Below are 17,589 nucleotides of genomic sequence, written 5' to 3'. Positions count from 1 at the left end.
ATGTCTGACTGGACCAACAGCAGATGAACAGAAGAAAAGGGATGGAAAGGGATGGGGTTGGTTTTGGAGTTAAACCACAGCCTGAATAATGGATTTGAACATGAGGGTGTGCCAGATGTCTTATTAGCTGAGTGGCTTCGAGTCACCGGACTACTTACATTGTGCCCACCTGTCTAGAAATACCACCTTCGATAGGCATATGATGTTTGGGATTGAGACTTATATGCTGTCATAGATTTAAACACACAATACTGTGTAAATTGGGATGGCACTCTGGCTTTGATGAGAAACTCACTGAGGAGTCACTCACCAATAAACCAACCTAATGAAAAAAGGAGGCTATGTGGTTAACACAATTAATTAAAAGTAAAAAATATATATTTTAAAAGTCAATACATTAAAAATGTATTACTTGCCAGACAAAAAATACAGGATTCAGGATAAATATATTAAATGGAAATATACAGAATCTGCCCACACCCACACATACAAAATGCAATACACTTTTAACTAGTTGGATTTTGAAATCACTGGTTAGCTCATCGGCCTTACAGTTTTGGGGTTGATGGTTTGATCCCAGGTTGGTCATCACTGTGTGGAGATTGCATGTTCCCCAGGGTTCGCATGGTTTTTTTTTCTCCAGGTACTTCGGTTTCGTCCCTCCGCCCAAAAACATGCAGGTTATGCTGGTTGATACCTCTAAATTGCCCCTAAGTATGAAGTTGTCCGTCTTCTTGTGCCCTACGATTGTGAGCAATGAGAATGAAGATCTCTAAAAATGAGTAGAAACTCCCATGAAGTAAAACACAGACAGAAAAAAATGAAATTCACATTCAAACAGGCTTTAATTGGTCAACGCTAACACAGGTGGCAAAAGTCCCACTCAGGAACATTGTCGGCGCCACTCTATTATGAAGCTGGCTTGCATCACCACTGCAGATGACCTCATCAAAGCTGTATGACCCACGCCGGCCTCATCAACAATGCCTGACCCCCCTGATCTCATCAAAGATGGGCACCCCGTGAGGCTCAGACGGGTGATGACAGCCCCTAAGAAAACTCATCATGCATTAGGATACAAGAACACTGTAAATATGGGGAGTCAGCGCCACTTAGATATCGAGACCTTCATGCCCAATTTACCCCACCGCGTTCCGTCTTTTATGTGGTAACCCGGCGGACAATAGAGCCGCAAACCTTCACGGCCACAATGTCCGCCCACGTCGGCTGGCAGCAGTGACAGAAAAGGGGGGTGAGGCAGCTGGACGCACTAGATGGGTCGCTCATTGAGCATTTGAGCGATGAGCCAGGTCATCACATCTACCCACCTCATCCATCATGCCCCACAAACAGACCCAAATAAAGAGGACACATTCCTGCCTCCGCTCCCACTACTACATTCAAACCCAGTGGCGGTCCATGCATTTCACACTAAAGCCTTCTGGAGTGCTACGTCTGAATCAATCCAACCCTAAGGATCTATTTTATAGGTCCAAACACTTTACTGCAGCTACATCTGCGACACATAAAAAGCATCAATAATAACGTCATATAATTGAAATATTATTTAGGATACTTATATTTGCTTGTGCAGCTCGCTACAGATAGTTTGGTAGCAATGACTAGTCCACTCCATCACTAGCCAATCGTAGTTTGTGAAAGCCATGATGCATCCCTACGCCTGCAAGATGCCTTGGTGTTGCCAACTCAATATCTGATTGGTTAAAGCAATAGTTTTATGGACGCCTATTTTATGCTCAGGGCCTGCAGAACTGATTGTGAAAGCCTCCAGGTAGATTTTTGACCTTGGCAACAAATTATGGCTGAAATTTGATTGGTTAAATGCTTAAAAATGAAACACACATCTGGAAGTATGGGTTGCTCTGAGAGAGATTTCAAATACTGGATGAGTAAAATGTCTGTGGAAGAATAATGAGAGGAAGGAAGACATATTAATCCACATTGGAGTCGTTTATTTTCTTGTTCCTCCCACATTATTAGAATTGAAATGCATAACAGTTACGTCGTAAAAAGCATGAAAATAAAAGTACCTCAACTTGCTGATTACTTTTTTAAAAATTTATTATAAACAAAAATTAAAACTGTGGTCCCTTAAAATGGGAGAATTCATAAGAGCAGTCTGTTGAAGTTATTTTATTTAGTTTTTAAAAGTTTGGCACAAGGGCTTGACATGAACCGAACGCCACACAAACTTACAGAGAACCGTAGAAAATGTCAACCTAAATCTTAGCAGACCAATCATGCGCTTATGAAACAAATGATGATACCTGCTATTTTTTTCGTCTTTCAATGATTTCACTGATTTCTTTTTAATCTATGTTCATGTTTTGTATAGTTAAATCAATAAATCGCCATTTAAAAAGACCTAATAGCTATTCATTCACCAGTTCCATTAAAAAAATAAGGGGTTACAAGTATGTTTAATACTATGTGGCACTCAAAATGGAATCTACAGCCCACATTGAAGTCTGGGTTCGTCCCAGAGAGGAATTTGCCGTCATCTGGGCTTCGGAGCAGTGCTGTTTAGTAAACAAACTACAGTTTGCCAAGAAATAAATACAATTATCAACATACAACAGCAAACAACAACACCAACACCAACAACATTGAAAAAAAAAAGAAATTAAACAAAATCATGATTGTCTAAGATGACTGAAATACACAAGAATGGAAGGATAACAACTAGCATTCAGGCTATTTAGTGGTATTGTTGGTTGTCTAGGATGAATTCAATAGTGTGGAAAAGACAAATGCCCTTTACAGAACAACATTTAACTTCAGCACTGGCTACTTATCTTAGTAAAAACATTGTTTTCTTTTCATCCACTGAAATGACAATCTATTTATAACCTTTCACAGATAGCGAGATGGGCAGGATGTAGCACAGTACAGAATGGTCGATTGACAATTGTGTACAGTGCAATGATTGTGCAGACACACTGAATACAGATTGGGTACTTCTTGGTTTATTATCATTATTGTTTAATAACTTTGATGAGATGCCGCTATTTGAATTAAGGTTGTTAGCACCCTTCATTACATTAAGTGCATTGTTTGTTTACTTTTTTACAAGCAACACATGGACCCCAGCGGTGTGAAATCAAAATGAATATAGGGAATTGAATATAGTATATGTCATTAAAGACAGTCTAATTGTCTTGTCTTTCAGACACAATCAACTCCAAAATATTCACCCTGCTTTAAGTGAACGGGGCAGTGAATGCAGTCTAACAAAGATACATCAGCACATCTTCCAAGTCCACCAGCTGCCTTTGGTGTGCAAATGAATAGAATAAATACCACTATTATTACTTTAAATTGATTATTTCCACCACAATGGTGTCATCCTCCGAGGTGCCGTATTATGAATTCTGTTTAAAGGTCTTAGAGGGATGTTTTTCTCTCCAGAATTTGAGGTTTCCTGGGCTGTGGCCCTTGAAAAGACCCTGCTTTGTGTCCAAGGCGCCCCAATTGGTAGTCAGAAGAGCCGTGATTCTGCTTGGCAGTCACTTTGAAGACGTTGAAGGGGAAGAGTGCCCCTGCAAAGGGCTCCAAGTTCCATGAGTCAGTGTATGTATGGCATATGGCATAAAAGGTGTGAAGCAGGGATCATCATACATGGCTGAGGGACTGCAGGGCACTGGATTCAGCAGCAGCCCGAGCGAGACTGTGCCACATAGAGGCTGTCGTGTGGGTGGAGGGGTGGAGAGTCTCCTTTTCAGCTAGAGACAGCATCATGGCGTAAGCCTGGGACGGGAAAGAGATGACAAAATCAATCAGTTGCAGACACAAGAAAATTGTCATTTACAAAGATAGCAAAAATCTGTTTTGATTGAGGAAAATTATTTGACTTTAGGATATACTGTGCTTGCAATAAAAATATAGTGTTAAATGTTTGATTCTAGCAATGTAAATTGCCGTTTTAAACCGCCAGAGTTTGAGCTAAAAAGGTTATTCACTTTGGTCTTGTTATTGAGGAATACATCAGAATACAATTTGGATTTGGTAGGAATATTGTAGAGATCTATACGCTACAATTACCTGATACTGTGTTTTTTCAGATTTTATCTGGATGTGTTTGCAATTAGGTGATTTATGTCATTTTGTTGGGCCAACACAAAAAAAATGATAAAATGCGAAAGTGTGATGTCGACTGTCGTATTAGAAATTGACCTTAATGTGACACAGTATATCTTTTTCGTGGCTGCTTAGTTAAATATATCTCAAGTGATAAATTATGAAAAATATATTAAAAAACACAAATGAAATATACTACAATAAGTAGTATCGTATTATTCTCAAAACAACCTATTTTAAAAGCCAATCTGGCAAAATATGCATCAAGGGGTTAGCAACTGTGAAACTGTTATAACTATATGACAAGGTTGTTTCAAATTGACAAAACCTTTGAAGAAAAACAAATCCAATAATAGCATTTTAGAATGGAATTCACTATGATGCGGCATTTAGGGGTCTACAAGTCTGTATTTACTTACAGTATTTTCCCATACCTGTGACTTGGATTTCCTAAAGAGAGGCTGTTTGACTGCTTCGTTCAGAGTGGTTTGGGAAAACGATTGAGATTCTTCGTCACCTTCCCCATCGCTTATTTCACTCTCCTCGAGTTTGTGGAGATCTGAAAACTGACGAATCTGATCCAAGGCAGAGTAAGCACTTGGCTCTTCCTCATCCTTATACCTTGAAAAAGATAACATAATCATATATTACGTTAATATATTTTTGTATCGCTTATCCCCACAAGGGTGCTGGAGCCTATCCCAGGCAACTGTACGCAGTAGGAAATCCTTGAATTGGTGCTCTTTGTTAGCTGGGATAGCTTCCAGCACCCCCTATGACCCTTGGGAGATTAAGCAGTTAGTACAATGAATAAATGTTAATTATTATGTCAGATTTACCTCTTGGGAGAATTTTTTAAATTCTGGCTCAAGTCATTTGCCTGACTGAAATTAAGTTCATTTTGCATGATGTCATCACTAATGTTGCTGGGGGAGATTTTGTCTTGTGGTTTTATATTACTGGGCTCTTCCCCTTCTTCGTCAGCACCAAGCTCCTCCGCTTCCTCATCTTCCAAGTCATGTGACCCATGCCTGGCCATCAGTAGAGCCTTTTCTTCAAATTCTGTGCCATTGACACTGGAGATGAAAAGTACACAAACTTTATGTTATGAAAAAAGTGTCCACCATGACCACGTTTGCCTCAATATCAATGAATGTGTTTCTAGCATACACAAAAATAATGGGTAGTATTTGGCTATGATGGCGCAAAATGCAGAATCTCGAAGTTCATCGGGGGCACAGAGCCCATCTTGGCAAACCAGCACCAAGTTCATCCGCTCCTCATCTTGTTTATCTTTACTACTATCTAGCAATCATCAAGTAGGCCAAAATATTTATCTGACAGTCCATTTGGAGTTGAATTATGAGTGCATTGCCAAGCAATCCATTCTGCTATCCCTTGAGGAGAGAAAGAGAACCAGCTATGCAAACTGCCAAAGCCTTAATTTTTCCTTGTGTCTCAGTGCCAGAGGAAACCACCATTTGCTTAATCACCTGGAAAGACATTGAGGCTGATTCACTAATTACGCCCAGAGATGTCTTTTGTCACATACTTAAAAATCTTTCTAGAGAACTCTGCCTGAAGGGAAATTTACACACATTGTCAAAATAATACAGTTCCTGATTTGATGGGATAATATTTACTAAGCATGTGCAAAATGTGTTGTATTATTTTTCAATGTTGTTGACACTGCATTGTGCTTCATTGAAATTTGGGCCTAGCAGGGTGGGTTCTGGACCCTTTTGAGCTCACCCAGCTCAGAATTTGGGCACTTGAAGAGCCAGCAAGAGGTCTATGATTAAGAAAACAGATTCGCTAATTATGCTTTCAAACGTGGTAATTTGCCGGGGATAAAGTATCTATCAGAAGCAGTCAGAAGCACACCATTTTGAAAGGAAACACAGGCCGACCTTGTGACCCCACCCCCTCTACCGTCTTCCTGCAGACCGACATGCTGGTTCCAGATGTGGTTAACTGCCACACTCCCCATCTGGGTTTCTTTCCCCGTGCTCCCGAGGCTCCTACGTCTGCTGCTACTCTCGGAGGCCAATCACGGAGTAGTCTACGAGATCTCTATCTGGCCTAACAATCGGGCCTGGGATCGGGCCGACATGAGGTGGGTGAAAACAAACTCTGAGCGCTGAACAGATTGTACAACAGCTATCTGACCTGATCACAGCTTCAAGAATGTATTTGCATAATACACAGAGAAACAAAGAGACATCACCTGATTTAATTCCAGAAAGATATGGGATATCCTTGAATTTTGATACACATGATTGCTCTCTGAACAGTATGCAATTAAGAAGATGGACTGGGGTGATTGTAAAATGCAAGTCTAGGTTATGCAGACAGCTGTTGAACAAATTTAATCTAAAAATGTAGAGTGTAGAGTTCAGATGTCTATCTACCCTTCTTCGGAGAGATCTGGTGATGTTTGACTTTGGCCTGTACTGCTGATGAAATTTCTTATTTCGTTGAAGTAAGAGTCTTCTTTGTCGTCCAATATGGCACTGCTACCATCTACTTCTGACTGTGGAGAAGACATTGCGGTACCTGCGAAGAGAAACAAAGGAGACATATATTTCTTGTAAGTATCTCCTGGTGCACCATTTTTTGTTGAAGAATCATACTATTTTTAGTCACTAGCTACTTTGTATAAGCTAATCAAACGCAGCTAAGTAGAAATGTGTTGCCATTAAGGTGAGATAAGCCGACAATAAGGACACAAAAGTTTTAGAAGCCCTTTGGAAATAAACGGAATAATAATAATAATAAATGGGCAGCTAAATTGTCCTTAGACAACACATTTGATTCAAGTGGGTCATTCTTCAGCGTTGTTACTCTTGGAGGTAGAATACAAACGGTGGCCAAGCTAGATGGAAGCAACTGCTTTTCTTTGACCGGTCATTGCTAAAAGAATTTAATTGGACACAGAGTCCACATCCCAAACCACCCCAAATAAGCTCAAACCCTCGTAGCAAGCTACACTTGCACGAAATTGTGGGTTATTCTGTCGTTGTGCTCCATGGTGGTGGTATTCTAAGAAGCTCCAAACCTGACAACTAGAAAATTTTCAATTGCATGCAGGCACAACTCTTTTTTTTCCAGTTCATGGAGAGCGACCATAATCATGCTCCATCAAAGACGAGGCCTGAGTTACTGTTCATAGATCGAAAAAGGTCAGTTTAGTAGTTCAACCTAATTTATAAATACATTTTGCACTAGAATCTAATACTGGATTGGAATGGCTCCAATATTAATCAATAATGTGTGCCTTTTTCTTTTCTTTCGTTTTTTAATTTGAAAAATAAGTATTTTGTCATCTTTTTAAATGGATTTGCATTAAAAGTGAATTATGTGAAAATCCCCCTGGAGAGTAGATTTCAAACAGTCATTTGGAATTGTCCTTACCTGACAGATTGCCATTCTCGTGCTTCTTGAGGTGACGATCCAGGTTGGTTTGCTGACCAAAGCACCGATCACACAAGTGGCACTTGAAGGGCTTTTCCTTGTTGTGGATGTTGCGAATGTGGCGCTGCAGGTTGGAGGAAATGCTGAAAGAGCGGTCGCAGTATTTACACCTGTCGAAAAAGACAATTGTTTGGAGGTCAAATCAAATGGCAAATTAGACATAGTATTCTGGAATCCCTGCTTTGTTCTGTGGGAAACATAACCGGGGCGCTAATGCAGAACACACACACTCTCGGCCCCGGCAGATTCAGACATGATGGAGTAGCTTGTTTAAGGTAAAACAGAATTACCTCTTATCTTAAGCCAGCTCAATAAAATTGCATTCTTCTCTGTATCCCAGCAAAATTAACCGCTTTTGCCAAGTTTCTTCATGCAAAATTATAGGAGAAGATTACATCTTTTCTTTGGCTGGAATTAGCTTGCTCGATTGGCTATCCCACAGGACACCCATGTTTATCACCATAACAAATTACAGTAAACAGCAGCGATCTTTAATGTCATGCCAGCGAATGAGAGGGAGGCTATCGGGCTGGGGCAGTCAAGGGCCATGTTGGGCTCTCTCCCACCCCTGTGGTCAAAAGGCCTCCAACGAGCTTTGGGCAAACATTCCTCCAGGTTGGTAACTATAAAGCTCTGCCCTGGCCAAGGATTACTCATTATATTAACAAGGTAAGGTGATTTTAGAATCAACAAATGTGCTTGATTCTTGGTTCCTTAGTAAGTATGGAGACATTTTTATTGGTTGGAAAATCACAGATAGGGCCCTATGAAAGCTTTTCAAAGAAGCTTGAAAGATTCTCCTGGTAAGGCTTTTAGCCAAAAAACCCACAATCACGAGGATCGCAAGAAATACACTTTGTCATAATATTATATTTTTGGAAATCTATGAACAATTTTCAACATTTTAGTACATACTACTTGGTTAATTTTTTTTATATTGCTTGTATATTGTTTTGTCAGTAAAACTACCCCCCCCCCCCAAAAAAAAAAATCAATTAAATGCTTTACTAAATGGAAAATATTTGAACAAAAATGAAAGATTTGAACAAAAATGAATGATTTGAACAAAAATGAATGATTTGAACAAAAATGAATGATTTGAACAAAAATGAAAGATGTGAACAAAAATTAAAGATTTGAACAAAATGAAATATTTGAACAAAAATGAAAGATTTGACGACAATGAATTTCACTTTTGACAAAAAACTAAATAGCTAATTTACTTGAGTAAAAATATAAATAAAAAAATCTTACCTATAAGGTTGCTCCCCTGTATGAGTCCTAAGGTGGCGTGTCAAGTTGGCAGAACGTGGGAAGATTTTTCCGCAATATCTATGCAAGATCAGAGGAATGTAAGCATGTTTTCAGATTTCTTGAAAACAACTTGCAAAAAAAGTACCCTAAACATGTACTTTAACAACATAAAAATTATAAATACAGTAGTTGTACATTAATATGTGAAACAACGTACACTGACTGCACATCATATACTTGTGATAGTTATTAAAATTCAATTTAGAGTTCTGTAATGGAAAACTTACCTTTAAATTTGACAGCTTATTTTCTAAGAATAACCCATCTGAATTATGATGAAAAATAGTATATACAGGATAAGAGTACTGTAATTACCTGCAAGTATAGCGTTCCTTGCCCTTGCGTAGTAGCGTCTCTGGAAGCGTTGAGGGCGGAGCCCTGAAGTCAAACATGGACGGAACTGAGCGCAGCAGCTCACTCGACTCAGGCTTCAATGAGCCAAAAGTTTCCAGCTTCTCGGCCATGTTCTCAATAGCTGACATCTAAAGGGGAGCAACAGGAAAATACAAACTGAAAACTCCAGGAAAGTCAATTCCGATGGAAGTGCATGCTAATTAATGGACTAGAGTTCTGAATTGGAATTAATTTTTCCTAAATTTTAATAAGCAGAGAGTAACAAGAGGTTTTTTTTGTGTCTCAGTGTCCACAGAGGTATATAAAAATACCTGCAATAATTGGATAAAAAAAAAAAGTTTAAACTACATGTGTCAGAGTGGCGGCCCGGGGGCCAAATCTGGTCCACCGCATCATTTTGTGTGGCCCAGGAAAGTAAATCATGAGTGCCGACTTTCTGTTTTAGGCCCAAATTAAAATGAAGAGTATAGATGTATATTACATTTCCTGATTTTTCCCCTTTTAAATAAATAATTGTCATTTTTTTATAATTTTTTTCTGTGTTTTTAGTTCACAAATCATTTTGTAAAATCTAAAAATATATTTAAAAAAAGCTAAAACAAACATTGTTTTAGATCTATAAAAAAACGTAAAATTCAGGGTTTTTAATCCAGTTCTTTCAATCCCTTTATAAAAAAAATATCGAAATACATCCTCAATACATACGTCCGGCCTGCATGAAATCGAGTTGACGTTAAAGCGGCCCGCGAACCAACCCGAGTCTGACACCCCTGGTCTAAACAGTTGTATGTGAATGTGAGTCCCAATTCCATAGCCTCCAATTTTTTTTAAAAATTGTTTCACTCAACTCACTCAACTCAATTCTCAGACAGACAAAACCAACAAAGACAGACACAGAAAGAATTAATGACTTCAAGCAATCTGCTAATGAAGTGGAACAGTTGCTTTCATCAGATATCCACAGAAGAATTATGCATTCTGGTCTACATTGGCTATGGATATATGGACAAGAAACTATTTGCTATGAGGTGGTCATACTTGATTAATTGCAACCAATGTGTGTGAAAATTGATGCATGAGTGAGAGGGAGAGGAATGTATTTGTAATAAATGTGAGGTATACAATGTGTGTACACAGTGTGCTTACAGCCATGTGTGTTGTAAACGCCTATGATTGTATGTGCCAAGTGTGTATCTGTGTGTTGTCAAATCCATGTCCGAGTGTATTTGTGTTTGTGTGTGGAGTGATTCATGTCCACTCCAGGGCAGTAAACCATTCTGCGCACAATGTGGGAAGACAGCACATTCGTCAATATGAAAGATGTTGACATTGCTGATCAAGGGCCAGACATGGGTAATAATGATATCGCTGTTCCGAACAGGGGCGTAGTGGGGGGAGGAGTACGGATGCAAGGGGGGGGACGATGGGGGAGGCAGAAGGGTTGTGGTCCCAGTAGAGCAACGGGCCTGACAGGCCATCACACACACATACCCTCCGCCCCCCCAAATGCACACGCACACATTCTCTTGTATTTCATGGGAGCCGCAAAAATTTGCATTATTTTGTTTGTGCGCCTTCTTGAATTTTCGCCTTGTTTTTGTTTTATCAAGGCAACAAATCAAAGGTGATTCGGCCCTGCTCTGAAATTCCATCTCCTGTTTTCAGCTCCTGTCACACTCAGACTGCATGCTAAGAAAGAGTAGATGGCCAAGGGGAAAAAGACATGAAGAGGAAGTATGAAGAAAGACAAGATGATAAGAAAAAGAGAAAAAGTGAGTGGAAAAGAAATTCAGAAAGAGTGAAAGGAAGTGTGATTTTGCTTAAGAAAAATTTTGCTAAGATAATTATTATAAATATATTAAGTATATAATATAAATTATCTTTTGTATAATAACGTTTTGCAAAGCTTATTATTTACACAAATATACATTATTCTAAACATTGTAAAAACACAAACACTCCTACCAACAATTATAACACCAGCTTTATGATTTCATAATTCATCCAAAACTAACAATAACAGTGCAATATAGTTTATTTTACAGTTTCAATGAACATAAATAATTATAACCTTTATTCATGATATTTCTAATTTAATTTGCGCTCAAAATATACTCATGCGCACCTTGGCTATATGGATAGGAATACATGAAAAACACTTATTCTAACCACAGAAGATAAATAAAAATGATTGATGTATACTTTTTATGGATTAAGTTGATTAAGTCTATTTAAGTATGTAACAGTTCCCTGTGTGTGAACTGTTTAAGCTACTTAATGTCAAGAAGTGACCAGACTCTGCTCTGAGGTAATTTTCCCATGGTCATACATCCTACTCTTTTGTATAACAGGCCCCTTTACTCATACATTTAAACACACACAGACACACACACATGCACACACACCTCATGAAACTCCCCTTTCATTCTCCCCAAGGCAGTGTGTAAGCATTTGTGAACTTGCTTGTTGCTGTAGTGTCGCAGTGGGACCAGCGGTTGATTGGCTATCTTCAGAAGTCAGTGATGCTGCGAGGGGCCAATTAGTGAGATGCATTCTCAATTGTTGATCTCTATCACCAACCAGATGTTTGGCGAGAGCAACTACCTCAACCCTCGACCCCCTCTGCTTCACGGCAGTGTCCCAATGAGAATTTACCCCTCAGCGCAATTTTAGCAACCCCCCTCTAAACAATAACCTTCACTACACCATTCACTGTCCGCCCTCCCATGCCCATTTTAAATAGACGTGCTTCATTATCTTTACAGCAAATGTTCAAAAGTGGTTGGCTAGGGTGTTGCACCGCTGGAAATTCCCGCTTTAATGTTAAATGTTCAGACCAGAGCAGGACTTAATCGAGATAAAACAAAAAATGTAAACAAATTAAAATCATTAAAAGGGGGAAAACCAAAAATACGTACTGCATCAGGCATGTTAATGCCACGTGTTGTGTGTAAAATGAAAACAAGCTTGCACATTACAGCAAACGCATATTAACTGTTAAAGTCTAAATAAATAAACACAATAGGTGAGTGCTTAGCATCTCTGCCTCACAGATATGTGATCAGGGGTTCAATTCTGGGGTCCGGCCTTCTTATGTATAGTGTATCTGCTGTGTGTTTTTTTCTGGCCATTACGTTTTTTTCCTACATCCATAAAAACATGCACAGAAGTCTGCTTGAACACTCCAAATTGTTCGTGGTTGTGTGCATGAATAGTTATTTTCTTTTTTTCGTTGTGCCTTGCGAATGGCTGGCAAAAAAAAAAAAGGTGCACGATGCCTACTACCCACATTTAGCTGGGACAGGGTCCAGGAACCCTGTGTGGATAAGCGGTTCGGAAAATGAATGACTGCTACTTGGGGGTCATATGAACTCTCTGTCAACTTGTAATTCAGTAATTTAAGTGGTTTAATTTGTTGTATATGACAATTTGTAATGGAGTTATATTACACAACTTCTAATTCACAGTAAACTCAGAAATCTTAAAGCAACTATAGCAAAAAAATGACACAACTGTCTCACGTGGAATGATGTGCTATAACTACATTGAAAAGAATGAACAATTCTGGCTTGCTGTTGTTGTTTTTTTAACAAAACATTCACATTCTTGCAGTTTCTGCATCACTTTGAGTTAAGAAAATATGTACTATATGTATATAAGAGAAAGCAAGAGAGCAGGAGAGGAGGAGAGAGTGAGAGACAAAAACAAACTTACCCAAGTGTTCTGATCTGGCAGACGAAACTAAAGGAAAAAAAAGGGAAAAAAAGTCAAGAGAGCGGCAATTGAGATTTTTTTTAGACATAAACATGATCCAAAGTGTTTTGATGTGTTAAATCTTACAAGTGCAATGAGCTGCCTAACTATAAAGTTATGGTGAGGGAATTGTAGGTGGGTGGCTGTAATAATTCCCAACAGTTCAAAATGTGCTCAATAAAGACATTATGAGAGCAGCCAGTATGTAATAGGAGACCATATTCCTTAGCAATAAAATTTCATGCCAGGAAATAAAAAGCTGAATCACAAAAATTTAAAGAAAAACGAAAAAAAAAGTTTTGAGTTCATCCGCTTTTCTCAGTTTGCCTTGATTTACACCCCAATAGTGAGTCAGGTGACTATAAGCAAACCTACTCAAAAGTATCCCTTGTGGCCCCTTGCTTTGTCTCACTTGGGCCCCCACTAGTCTGGTGTTTCTGGGAATGATTTGTGTGTCCAGACATCATAAAGTCATAAAGATGGCCTAAGCACTGTGTTAGTGTTTCTACTGATAGGACACCTCATTAAGGCATGTGGGACGACCATGTGGTTGTTGCAGGCTGGGCCTTTTGCAACAGTCTGGACAGAGGACATAAATCAGGCAAATGAAACAGGCTGTAAAAAAACAGACCTGAAATGGCTAGAAAAAAAGTGAACAAAATCATATGCCTGAGAAAGCGCTGTTTTCACTTTCCAAAACTGTTCTCACCCAGAAGAGTGACTGAATAAATGAATGTCAATCCCTGGACAGACACAAAAAAGGGCATGCACAAAAATCCATAGCAGAAATCCAGCTTCTAAAGTAGGGGTGACGAACATGTGGCTTCCGGCCAAAATTAATGGAGCTAATCATATTTTGTATTTATTGTGGGTCTTTGTTTCATGTTTCTCTTGTTTTTATTTTCTCTTAAAACACACTCCAATTAAAAACAAATAATAAGTAAGGAAAATAAACAGTTTAAAGTGAATAACATTATTTTAAATTGTGTGTTTTGTCTGGTGGCTCTTTGATTCTCTCAGTTTAAAACTTTTGCTCTTTTAGTCCAACTTGTTTGCTACACCTGTTTGAAAGAATCTTCCCCTCATACACCAATTTTAACTAAAATTTGTAAATATTTCTTTATAGATCAGAGTTTCAAAGTTCCACTTAATGTTAATGCAAAAAGGAAAACATACCTGAGGATGAAAGAGGAAGCCTGGAGCAGGACGCATGTACTTGTCTTTCAGTGTCTCAAACGGATCACCCATTCTCCTCTTCTCAACCCTGCTAATAGTAGATTTCTATCAATTCTCAACACACAATTAATAATAGAGTTTGACGTATGCAACATAACTCGACAAAAAAATAAATCAAGTCATTTATTGAGTGAAAGTGTTGGTAAGTGACGAGACTAATCAATGCATTTAAACAACATGCTTAAAATAATTTACAATTTGGCAAATGGGAGTGTGATATATTAGTAGTTTCAGGCCGTCATAAGATCCATACTATTTTTGACGGAAAGTTTGTTTCATTTTGGTAGAGCAAATTTTGACAGTTAATTGAAATTCGGTCAATGGCATATTGGACACAGTACGATATGCTGATGAGAATGTATAAATGCATGATATATTACAGTGCTAATGAATGTTAATTTTGGCATGGTTTGCGAATTTGTATGACAAAAATGCTAGGAGTGTACTGTACTAAACTGTAGTCTTTAATGGGAGTGTGGTTTATGACAAAACCACTGGGATTAACAGTACCTGTAGATTGGGTCCATAAAGAATGGAGTCGGCCTTGCGTGTTGTAAGTCAGGCTTTGACGTTTCCATGACTGCTTTCTCATCTTGATAACCATCAATTGTTTTTTTCTCTTCTTCTTTTGCACTGGATCCTCGGTCTCTGATCCCTAGGCTGAGATCCAACGGCTGATCCTGACCAGTCAAGTGAGAGATTTCTCGTTTGGAAGACGCAAAACGGTTAGACTTCTCCTCCTTTCGCCTAGTAGTGAGGTCAAATGGTGACTCTGATGACGATTTACTCTGAGCCTTTTTGCAATCTTCTACCTGCAATTGTGGCTCACTCTTCAACACTTGAGATCTGGCATCTCTGTCTTGAACGGGATAGACTGGTGGAGAGAAAGTTGTAAAGAAAGGTAGAGGGAACATCGAAGGATAGGGCAGCGACCCAACTTTTTTGTCTTGCAGTCCAGCCAGACCTGTAGAGCCAAAATACTTCTCCGCAATGGAGGCAATTGCCTTAATAGAGTCATTCACAGCCCCCGTAACAGCTGTGTGCTCATCCAGTGAAGAAGTGATAAGGGCAGGTCCAGCGTTGCTGCTGGTCAGGCTCAGGCTCTGGGGACTACTATCGCTACCATTTCTTTTGTGGCTTTGGCCATTTTCCCGCATAGCACCCCTGTCCCTCTCACTGTCTATATCACTTTCAAGCTCAGAGCTTGACATACTCTCCAGATCACTTCCACTTGGTGTACTGATGTCTTCAAGATCACTGCTTTCAGATTGGTCGCTTTGCTTGTTGCGTTGCTTGGTGGAGGACAAAGCGCTATGTGTGTGAAGGTCTGAATCTGTGATCTGACTTTCAAGACCACTGTCATCTTTTCGAAGTGCCTTGAGGAGCTCTCTAGACTCCTGAACTCCAGGGCAAGGAGGCAGGAGTGGATTCCGGCCTAGTTCTGCACTAGACCCAGTAACAGCTGTGAGAACTTGTTGTCTAACCGGGGAAGAAGTGGTAGGAAAGGGCGGTGGACGGTGGTAGAGTCCCGACGGGAATAGGCCAGGGAAACTAAACGGGAAAGTTGGAGCGGCAGGGAAAGTGAGCCCACCGTGATGGCGGCTAGCCCCAAAGTAATCAGCCAAACCAGCACTGCTATGGGCCATGGCCAAAGTTGATTTGTCCAAACCTGGCCCACCAGGGAGTGACATACTTTGAGCAAATAATCCTCCTGTCGTGAAATGGTTTTTTCCCTCGCAAAAACGCCGGTGCTTATTCAGAGACGAGGTGGTGCTGAACATCTGACCACAGTCCTTGCACTTTATCTGCGTTCTGCAGTCCGCATGCATGCGTTTATGACGGCATAGGTTTGAGAACTGTGTGTAGGATTTATGGCATACCTCACCTGAAGGGCACAGAAAAGTAGAAAAGCAGGTTTCACAATATGGCGCACAGATGAAGACGCAAAAAGTGCTAAAAAAAAAACCATCTCACAATCATATCTACTTATTACATGACACACAAAGATTTTTGTGTGAAATACTCATGTTCACATCAATAGTATGACACTGGTTTCCCATCACAATATGATGAGGTGTGTTCAGATCCTGGTATTGTCATATGATGACAGTGTGAGTCAGTTGTTACCACTCATCACCTGCACATCAAAACAAGTTCCCAGGCATCCCTTGCCTCATTGTGTCCCACAGATTCTATAAACAATTACATACACAAACACACACACACACACACACACACACACACACACACACACACACACACACACACACACACACTCACGCAACACAGACAAACTATGTCACCGAGAAGGATGTGCAAAAGAATGCAAGCGTACTGACGTGCACATGAATGTGAACACACACACACACACACATGCACGTTCTTAGCAGTATGAAGTACAATGGCTCTATTTTGGGTTTGTGAAGGAAGTAGAGTTGAATGAATCCTATCCTGGAGTCTAGTTCCCAGGACAGGTCCCACGTCCAACTGCTGCCCACCCCTATTGCCCACCCTACGTCTCTCCTATCGTCCCTACAGCTCCCTCACCTTGTCCCCAAGCTGTGTCCCTGTCATCCTGTGCTTGGGAACCTTCCCACAGTCAATTCTATTCCTTTTGTGACAACATTTGACCCTGAGAGATGAACAGTGGCACTATCGTTTTCCATAATTTATTGTCTGTCAAAAATAAAGTACTATCCCTACTGTTTACTCATATTCAGACGGGTGTTGTTTCTATAGATTTAAGATGTTATTGTCTTTTTCTCTTTCAATTAGTTAAAAAAAAAACATTAATGACTGTTGACCAACATGGTCAACCTGTTATGATTTTTTTATCCTATTTTTTTATCTTATATAAATATATAAGATTATTAATCTAGGAGAAGACCCACTTAAGCCTGGGGAAATCATGCAAACTCCACACAGTGAGGACCGATCTGGGATCGAAGCCTCGAACCCCGCAACCGTGAGGCCGATGAGGAAATCACTCGCCCACCGTGCCTCCAAATCTTTTTCCAAAATTTTTTGTAATATTCAGGTTTTTAGGTTAACTAAATATATATAAATGTTTTGGCATCAGGCCGTTTTGTGGTGTAGAGGTTCACTCGCTCAACTTTGGTGCGGGCAGGTGCGGGTTTGATTCCCCCTGATGGTGGTATGATTATGAGTGCATATGGTCGTTTGTCTCTCTGTGTGGCGACCAGTCTCAGGTGCCTGAAGTTAGTTGGGTTAAACTCCAGCAACCCCCATGGTTTTAGGATGAATGAATAAATGTTTTGGCATCAAAATTTAATTTGAAATTGAAACAACAGAATAGAAAATGATGACAAATTTCATATGAAATTTTCAATTCCGACGGTT

General features: G+C 39.6%; 1 protein-coding gene across 6 annotated transcripts in view; it reads right to left on the bottom strand.

The window, feature by feature from the left end:
- Positions 1 to 1,962: 1,962 nt before the first annotated feature.
- Positions 1,963 to 17,589, bottom strand: part of mecom (MDS1 and EVI1 complex locus) — a 116,154-nt gene continuing 100,527 nt past the window's right edge. For 4 of the 6 annotated variants that reach the window (XM_077722952.1, XM_077722954.1, XM_077722953.1 and 1 more), the window contains exons 9-18: positions 14,740 to 16,114; positions 14,170 to 14,260; positions 12,955 to 12,981; positions 9,202 to 9,368; positions 8,827 to 8,904; positions 7,513 to 7,682; positions 6,510 to 6,654; positions 4,938 to 5,174; positions 4,533 to 4,719; positions 1,963 to 3,768 (exon numbers count right to left, since the gene is read on the bottom strand). In XM_077722952.1, coding sequence (XP_077579078.1) covers positions 3,634 to 3,768; positions 4,533 to 4,719; positions 4,938 to 5,174; positions 6,510 to 6,654; positions 7,513 to 7,682; positions 8,827 to 8,904; positions 9,202 to 9,368; positions 12,955 to 12,981; positions 14,170 to 14,260; positions 14,740 to 16,114 — 2,612 coding nt within the window. In that variant the 3' untranslated portion in view covers positions 1,963 to 3,633. The remainder of the gene's footprint in view (positions 3,769 to 4,532; positions 4,720 to 4,937; positions 5,175 to 6,509; positions 6,655 to 7,512; positions 7,683 to 8,826; positions 8,905 to 9,201; positions 9,369 to 12,954; positions 12,982 to 14,169; positions 14,261 to 14,739; positions 16,115 to 17,589) is intronic. The other 2 variants (XM_077722955.1, XM_077722957.1) reach the window with 1 other exon arrangement.

The sequence above is a fragment of the Stigmatopora nigra genome, chromosome 8 (assembly GCF_051989575.1).
Source record: "Stigmatopora nigra isolate UIUO_SnigA chromosome 8, RoL_Snig_1.1, whole genome shotgun sequence".
In the NCBI taxonomy this organism is placed as follows: Eukaryota; Metazoa; Chordata; class Actinopteri; order Syngnathiformes; family Syngnathidae; genus Stigmatopora; species Stigmatopora nigra.
The sequence above is the reverse complement of the archived record's forward strand: the minus strand, read 5'-3'. Positions and strand labels throughout refer to the sequence as shown.